This window comes from Oncorhynchus tshawytscha, unplaced genomic scaffold (assembly GCF_018296145.1).
Source record: "Oncorhynchus tshawytscha isolate Ot180627B unplaced genomic scaffold, Otsh_v2.0 Un_contig_4304_pilon_pilon, whole genome shotgun sequence".
Classification (NCBI taxonomy): domain Eukaryota; kingdom Metazoa; phylum Chordata; class Actinopteri; order Salmoniformes; family Salmonidae; genus Oncorhynchus; species Oncorhynchus tshawytscha.
Window position 1 is genome coordinate 1,709 of NW_024608403.1, and position 8,593 is coordinate 10,301.

General features: G+C 41.8%; 1 protein-coding gene across 3 annotated transcripts; it reads left to right on the plus strand.

Moving 5' to 3' along the window:
* The first annotated feature begins 2,693 nt into the window (after positions 1-2,693).
* LOC112224529 (TATA-box-binding protein) lies at positions 2,694-6,087 on the plus strand. 3 transcript variants are annotated; one of them, XM_024388136.2, is made up of 8 exons: positions 2,694-2,891; positions 3,493-3,598; positions 3,707-4,029; positions 4,188-4,275; positions 4,464-4,555; positions 4,645-4,812; positions 4,994-5,088; positions 5,179-6,087. In XM_024388136.2, the coding sequence occupies exons 2-8, from the start codon at positions 3,548-3,550 to the stop codon at positions 5,256-5,258; spliced, it is 897 nt and encodes a 298-aa protein (XP_024243904.1). In that variant the 5' UTR covers positions 2,694-2,891; positions 3,493-3,547; the 3' UTR covers positions 5,259-6,087. The 3 variants fall into 3 exon arrangements, with proteins under 3 accessions (XP_024243904.1, XP_024243905.1, XP_042169052.1); XM_024388137.2 differs by lacking the exon at positions 2,694-2,891 and adding an exon at positions 2,900-3,044; XM_042313118.1 differs by lacking the exon at positions 2,694-2,891 and having other exon boundaries at positions 3,739-4,029.
* The last annotated feature ends 2,506 nt before the right edge of the window (positions 6,088-8,593 follow it).

Consider the following 8,593-nt stretch of genomic DNA (forward strand, 5'->3'; position numbering starts at 1 on the left):
ATTCTGTCAGACCTGGGCCCTGACAGTAAATCTCAGTAAGACCAAAATAATGGTGTTCCAAAAAGGTCCAGTCACCAGGACCACAAATACAAATTCCATCTAGACACTGTTGCCCTAGAGCACACAAAAACTATACATACCTTGGCCTAAACATCAGCACCACAGGTAACTTCCACAAAGCTGTGAACGATCTGAGAGACAAGGCAAGAAGGGCATTCTATGCCATCAAAAGAAACATAAATTTCAACATACCAATTAGGATCTGGCTAAAAATACTTGAATCAGTCATAGAGCCCATTGCCCTTTATGGTTGTGAGGTCTGGGGTCCGCTCACCAACCAAGACTTCACAAAATGGGACAAACACCAAATTGAGACTCTGCACGCAGAATTCTGCAAAAATATCCTCCGTGTACAACGTAGAACACCAAATAATGCATGCAGAGCAGAATTAGGCCGATACCCACTAATTATCAAAATCCAGAAAAGAGCTGTTAAATTCTACAACCACCTAAAAGGAAGCGATTCACAAACCTTCCATAACAAAGCCATCACCTACAGAGAGATGAACCTGGAGAAGAGTCCCTAAGCAAGCTGGTCCTGGGGCTCTGTTCACAAACACAAACACACACTACAGAGCCCCAGGACAGCAGCACAATTAGACCCAACCAAATCATGAGAAAACAAAAAGATAACTACTTAACACATTGGAAAGAATTAACAAAAACAGAGCAAACTAGAATGCTATTTGGCCCTACACAGAGAGTACACAGCGGCAGAATACCTGACCACTGTGACTGACCCAAAATTAAGGAAAGCCTTGACTATGTACAGACTCAGTGAGCATAGCCTTGCTATTGAGAAAGGCCGCCGTAGGCAGACATGGCTCTCAAGAGAAGACAGGCTATGTGCTCACTGCCCACAAAATGAGGTGGAAACTGAGCTGCACTTCCTAACCTCCTGCCCAATGTATGACCATATTAGAGAGACATATTTCCCTCAGATTACACAGATCCACAAAGAATTTGAAAACAAATCCAATTTTGAAAACTCCCATATCTACTGGGTGAAATTCCACAGTGTGCCATCACAGCAGCAAGATTTGTGACCTGTTGCCACGAGAAAAGGGCAACCAGTGAAGAACAAACACCATTGTAAATACAACCCATATTTATGCTTATTTATTTTATCTTGTGTCCTTTAGCCATTTGTACATTTTTAGAACACTGTATATATATATAATATGACATTTGTAATGTCTTTACTGTTTTGAAATTTCTGTATGTGTAATGTTTAATGTTAATTTTTGTTGTTTTTCACTTTATATATTCACTTTGTATGTTGTCTACCTCACTTGCTTTGGCAATGTTAACACATGTTTCCCATGCCAATAAAGCCCTTGAATTGAATTGAAATTGAATTGAGTGGGGAAAGAGTCATTGTCGGTTATTTTGAGTTTTGATGTTGAGTCTGCCTGACAAAGTGATGTTATGATATATAAGTTATCCTGTACGGGGTGGGTATAATTTGTGGAACGTTCCAACAGGAATCTGTTCCAAAAACATCTTAAAGTACTAAGTTGCTAACATACAATGCATACAAAGTAGCATAATCAATTCACCTAGCTAACTAGCTGCCGAATCACGACGTAGCTTATTGTTAATGTTTGTTCATAGGCTACCAGAGACATTTTTCGTGAATTAACGTGGTGAGTGAAAACTTAATGAAATAGCCCCCTCCCTACCCGGAATCTTATTCGGCCGCTATACAACTCTGTATACGTTGTTTGTTGGCAACCTTCTTATTTACAAAGTTTTTGGAACATATTCCTGTTGGAACGTTCCACAAATTACACCCACCCTCCTGTACCAAATACATTACGCTGTTACAGATGCCAAGTTTATGGGCATGTGGCAGCAGTGTGGAGGAGGGAGGTTCCTAGGTATGCGGAAGGGTATGAGACAAAATAATGTGTAGCATTGGGGAAAGTAGTGGTGAGTGTTAATTGTAGGGGTGCCCATGTGGCTGGGGATCAGAAATGTCCCGTGCGAGAAGCAGGTTGAGGTTTCCAGGGTTAGAATAGTGCAGAAGTTGTCATATGCTGAGGCAGTGAAGAAAGTAGAGGAAGGTCAAGGGGGAGGGAGAGGAGTGCTGTGAGTATTAGATCTGTACCAGTACAGAGGGATAAACCAACAAGTGATATATGTTTCAGGAAGATTGTATTTTGGGCATTTATAGCAATGGTTATCAACTGTACTGCAGGGATGGAACGTAGTCACAGAAAATAGGTTGTGGTGGCAGCTGCAAAGAGGTATGTGGGTGTGAGACTTGACATCAAAAGATTTACGTGATGTTTTAATTGGTGGTGTCCCATTCTTTCAGGCTGTTGGTCTCAAGTAGGGCTAAATAGATAGAAAGTGGAGTATTTTTTTATAAAAAATAAAACAAATGTTAGTGTACTGTTATACGGTAGGGTATTTATTTCTTATTTTTATTTTGTTATTTTTTTAAGGGAAGTGTAAGGGAGTTATACGCCAGTCTAGTAGGTGGCGGTAATGCAAAATGTATTGGATGCCAACCGCCGTTAAACTTAATCGAAGACTACACACGCTCAGGCCAAGAAAATATATAATGCCAACCCCTTTTATTTTTACTTGAACAGCACTTTCTGTTTTTGATTTGGGGGAACTGATGCCCTTGTACCTTGTCAGAGAAAATAATCAAGAATGTATTAGGAACTTTGATGGATGCCAACCGCGGTTAAACCTCATCGGAAGAGGCTTTAGGACCTTTGACACCGGAAGTGGTCACTGATGTCACTGTTTAGAACAAGTGCATGAATCCGTGGAACCATCAGCTAGCCAAAGCTCCTTTGAATGTTATAGAGACGGGGGTGAGTATTTGACGTATTTACGGAGTCCCTTCTCAACACAACAGCATCACTTAGTGAGCAAAACACTAACGACCACACGAGTGTTGCCATGGCAGTTGCTAGCTTGCGTTGGCTAACGTAACTACTACGCTAACCTGGCCAACTGCAAGTCAGGTGCGAAATTTGCGCCAAACTGTTTTTTTACGTTCACACGAAGTTGCATGGTTTCTGTAAACAAAAGCGTACATTGCAAAGTTGGATTGAATTTCAATGCGTGGTGTTAAAGTGCTAGGTAGCTATGTTAAAAGTTCGCGCGCCATTGTAGCGGTAGCTAGCTTAGTTAACGTTTGTTAGCTGACTGTCTGGCTGCAAAGGTTAACTAATTAGATACATTAGCTGTCTATAGTTAGGTACTGCTGCCATTATGTGGTCTAGTTGAGTAATTGGTCAAGTTTCCATTGACAAGTGTTTGAGACCGGGGAAATCGGTGGCAATGCTTAGCCAACTTTCTGTATGTGATTTGTCTGTTCTTTCTGGTCAAAAGAAGCGATCTAAGGGGTTCGCTGCTACGCTCTGCTATTACGATTCATGACTTGTCGAAATTATCAATCCTACTCCTCAGAGAATTGCAGGCCTTTGAGACGGCCAGTCAAGTGAACGCTTCATAATTTGAGGACATGGAGCAGAACAACAGTTTGCCTCCTTTCCAGGGTCTTGCCTCCCCTCAGGTAACAAATTTGAATGAGACGTTATTGTTGTCAACACAGGAACAACATTGCTCAAATGTTTTTAGATTCAACTAGCCTAATTGAGGGATTGTTCTTCCATCTGTCAAAGGGGCAATGACTCCTGGTATGCCCATTTTCAGCCCCATGATGCCCTATGGCAGTGGTCTGACTCCCCAACCTGTCACGAACACAAACAGCCTGTCTCTCCTGGAAGAGCAGCAGCGGCAACAACAGCAGCAGGCTTCGTCCCAGCAGGCTGGGGTGCCAGGGGGTTTGGGACAGACACCACAGCTTTATCACTCCCAAACGGTCACCACCACCACACTGCCAGGAAACACTCCACTCTACACCGCTACACCGCTAACCCCCATGACACCCATCACACCTGCCACACCTGCCTCTGAGAGTTCTGGGATTGTCCCTCAGTTACAGTAAGTGTTCCTGAACAGTTCATTAGTCTCAACCCCTATGTACTCCTATAAAGCTGAAATACAAGAAGCTAATAGATGAAGGTGAATAGTGATGTGACCATATCAACAGCGAGAATCTCCATCCATAATGGCATGGTTTATTTCCTTCCTTTTTTTAGAAACATCGTATCCACTGTGAACTTGGGCTGCAAACTTGACTTGAAAACAATAGCACTGCGAGCTAGAAATGCTGAGTACAACCCCAAGGTAAGCATAAATTGTTATTCTTAATTTGCACAAATCATTGTCAGGGCCCAGGGAAAGGTGAAATAGGACCAGGCTAAAATGTGGGCCCATTCTAGTTACAAGGCATGTTGCTTCGGGTCTGAGAATGTCCCACCAAGACACTGTTCTATTGACAAAATGTTAAACTTTCTCAACTTCTTGTCTTACAGCGATTTGCTGCTGTAATCATGAGAATACGAGAGCCAAGAACAACTGCACTTATCTTCAGTTCTGGAAAAATGGTTTGCACGGGAGCCAAAAGGTTATTATCTTTCTTTTTTTTAAGAACACAAAGCATGTCAAAACAACATCTGTTTAAAGACCTCCTCATGCTCTCTCCTACCCCTATAGTGAAGAGCAGTCCCGCCTGGCGGCCAGGAAATACGCCAGAGTTGTGCAGAAGTTGGGCTTCCCAGCCAAATTTCTTGATTTCAAGATTCAGAACATGGTGGGCAGCTGTGATGTCAAATTCCCCATTCGGTTAGAGGGACTTGTACTAACTCACCAACAGTTCAGCAGGTTTGTCATATTCACTACTGCAAAATTAAAGCCTGTAATATCTGATGGGATGCATTCTTATACTCGTAATTCTGCCATATTTTGTACATTGTTTATAATACTAAGATTGGTATTCTAAAGTGATTTAGTACTGGGAGCAAAGATTAGAAGTAGGCCTAATTTTTTTCCCTTATTTTTCCAGTTATGAACCTGAGTTGTTCCCTGGGCTAATCTACAGAATGATCAAACCTAGAATTGTCCTGCTGATATTCGTTTCAGGCAAAGTTGTATTAACAGGTGAGGTTTTTCTCCCTTTCCTAATAACATAGAGTAAGGGCATTTGTTGTCAAATGTAACTTTACTATCCTTTTTGCTGCTTATTTCAAGGTGCAAAGGTCAGAGGAGAAATTTATGAAGCATTTGAAAACATCTACCCCATCTTGAAAGGATTCAGGAAGACGACGTAAATATTTATGCCTGCAATCTTTTTTATTTTATTTTTTTAATAGTCACAGGGGAACTTGCTCTGTTGTGACTCGTTACATTGAGACTCTGATTGAACCTGTACATTTTAATCGGCAAGTCGGGGACCCCTCCTAATCACCTTAATGGTGATTTGATACTAGGGGAAATGCTGTATTTTAGCAGTTTTATTTGTTTTTAAATTACTCTTGCTTGATATTAAATGAGGCAGTCTGACTGACAATTTCTTTTTATTGAAGCATTTAATTTTTCTAATGTAGGTTTTAAGATGTTATCATATCATTTCTCAGTGCATGTTTGTCCACACAACCCTACAAGCAGACATTCAAGATTCCTAACCTTATTCTTTAAATGTTTTTTTTTTTTTTACAGTCAATTTAACTGTTATGAATAATCTCCAGATTGAATGTTACTTAGGATTGTGTTGCAAGACTTACCAATGTGTCATTATTGCGACAATATTTTTGTACATATTCCATTTTGATAACTCTTTGCTGCTGAAGTAAAAAAAAAAATGGTGTAACGTGGAGTGGAACATTCATCATGCAACCTTGTGCATCTGAGTTTTATTAGTAACTATGTACCTCGGATGACTTTTCTCATTCAGTTTTTGGTCATTTTAAGTGCTATTTAAGAACGGTCATGTTTTAATGCTAAAATAGACAAATCAATTCACAGTGGATTTTGTTTCAATAGTTGATACGTACTGTATATTTGGTCTACCAACTAAGCACACGTAAGCAGTCAGTCATTATGTTCTTGTTTTAAATGTTATTTTGCTCCATTGTGCACAATTAAATATTCACTTACCAATTGTGATCTCCCTCGTTAGTTAAAGCTTTTATCAGCGTATGGCAAGATTATGAACTAGTCATAATTTCACCTGATTCATCAAATGTTATTGGACATGCATGTTTAGCGAAATGCTTGTTTCTAGCTCCAACAGTGCAGTAATATCTAACAATACACACTTCAAAATAGAGGAATGGAATTAGGAATATATAAATATTTGGACAAGCAATGTCAGCGTGGCATAGACTAAGATGCAGTACAATAGAATACAGTATAGGCATGAGATGGGAATGCAAAATATGTAAACATTAGTGACTAGTGTTCCATTATTAAAGTGGCCAGTGATTTCAAGTCTGCATAAAGGGCAGTAGCCTTAAATGTGCTAGTGATAGCTATTTAACAGGCTGATGGCCTTGAGAGAGTGCTGTTTCTCGGTCCCAGCTTTGATGAACTTGTACTGAACCTGTACTGACCTCGCCTTCTGGATGATAGTGGGGTGAACAGGCAGTGGCTCGGTGGTTGTTGTCCTTTATCTTTTTGGCCTTCCTGTGACATTGAGTGTTGTAAGTGTCCTGGAGGACAGGTAGTGTGCCCCGGTGATGCGCTGGGCAGACTGCACCACTCTCTGGAGAGCCCTCCGGTTGCGGGCGGTGATACGAGTGGCACAGCAGTCTAAGGCACTGCATCTCAGTGCTAGAGGCATCACTACAGACCCGGGTTGATTCCAGGCTGTATCACAACCGGCATTGATTGGGAGTCCCATCAGGTGGCACACAATTGGCCCAGTGTCATCCGGGTTAGGGTTGGCCTTGGTAGGTCGTCATTGTAAATACGAATTTGTTCATAACTGACTTGCATCTATAAAAGTTTGAGTGTTTTAGGTGCCAAGCCAAATTTCTTCAGTCTCCTGAGCCTTCCACTGCAATCCTGTCAATGTGGGTAGGGGTGTGTTCCCTCTGCTGTTTCTGGAAGTCCACGATAGGCTCCTTTGTTTTGTTGACGTTGAGAGGTTATTTTCATTGCACCGCATACCCAGGGCCCTCACCTTCCTGTGGTGCTGTCTCGTCATTGTTGGTAATCAGGCCTACTACTGTTGTTGTCAAACTTGTTGATTGAGTTGGAGGCGTATGTGAACAGGGAGTACAGGAGGGGGCTGAGCACATACCGTTGTGGAGCCCCAACAAAGTGGAGGTGTTGTTTCCATCTTCACCTTGGGGTGGCCCGTCAGGAAGTCCAGGACCCAGTTGCACAGGGTGGGGTTCAGACCCAGGGCCTCAAGCTTAATGATGAGCTTGGAGGGTACTATGGTGTTGAATGCTGAGCTATAGTCAATGAACAGCATTCTTACATAGGTATTCCTCTTGTCCAGATGGGATAGGGCAGTGCATCAGTGGATCTATTGGGCAGTAAGCAAATTGAAGTGGGTCTAGGGTGTCCAGTGAAGGCAGGGGTGATATGATCTTTAACTAGCCTCTCAAAGCACTTCATGATGACAGAAGTGAGTGCTACGGGGCGATAGTCATTTAATTCAGTTACTTTTGCTTTCTTGGGTAGGGGAACAATGGTGGCCATCTTGAAGCATGTGTGGACAGCAGACTGGGATAGGGAGAGATTAAATATGTCCGTAAACACTCCAGCCTATGAACACGGATTTGCGATAACTTTGACCTCAAGTTTAACTCAAATTGCATTTATTGATATGTAATGCTCAAATGACATTCCATTACAGCAACCTTTTTAAACTGGATTTGAAGCAAACAAACAATGGACTAATATTAGGTCTTTTGCTTTTCGGTTATGATAAAGCAAGTTCTGTCTCAAATCTGTTGAAAAAGATTCATATTTTCATACAACAGAAATAGCAATAATGTATAGACTAATATTTAGGCTGTGTCCAATGCCAAATATTTTCTCCCTTCCCTCTGCTTTTGATGACCCGCCTTAACGAAAGCACTAGATAAGTAAATACAACGCAGTCTAACTTTTTACCATCAACTAAAGAGGTGCATTCCATGCTATTCTGTGCGTACCCCACTGTTTCACCTGACTCTTCTTTTTGATGTTCCTCAGGCACTGCACTGGACTGCACTAAAGATTAATTGAGCGTTTATCTTTCAAGGAGGGGGGACACACAATTTCAAATAGTTTAACAGTCCAGGGTAGGGGTTTCCCAAACTCGGTCCTGCCCCCCCTCCCTGGGTGTACCAAAACGTACACACAGGGGGACCCCAGGACAGAGTTTGGGAAACTCTGGTCTAAGGGTGCACAATAATCACCTTGCAACACTGTTTCTTGTGACAGTGTTTCCAGTCTATAGTCTAGTGTTCTTTGCTGCAGTAGGACTGCATGGCATTTAGAGCAGACTTTCTGACCAGGACAGCCACAGAGCTTGCATAGTTTAACCCCTGAACTGAGGGAGCAGGGGTCAAGCTCAGTCCCATTTGGTCCTTTATCAGATGGAGGATCGTAGGGATAAAAGTTGTTTGTCCTTGCCAACTGGCTCTGAAATACTGGAAAAAAGTAATCA

Bases quoted from the DNA above. Each gene is read 5' to 3' on its own strand.
- LOC112224529 (XM_024388136.2), top strand. From the start codon at position 3,548: ATGGAGCAGAACAACAGTTTGCCTCCTTTCCAGGGTCTTGCCTCCCCT. The intron at 4,556-4,644 runs GTTATTATCTTT...CTACCCCTATAG, and splicing joins GTTTGCACGGGAGCCAAAAG to TGAAGAGCAGTCCCGCCTGG. The intron at 4,813-4,993 runs GTTTGTCATATT...TTATTTTTCCAG, and splicing joins ACTCACCAACAGTTCAGCAG to TTATGAACCTGAGTTGTTCC.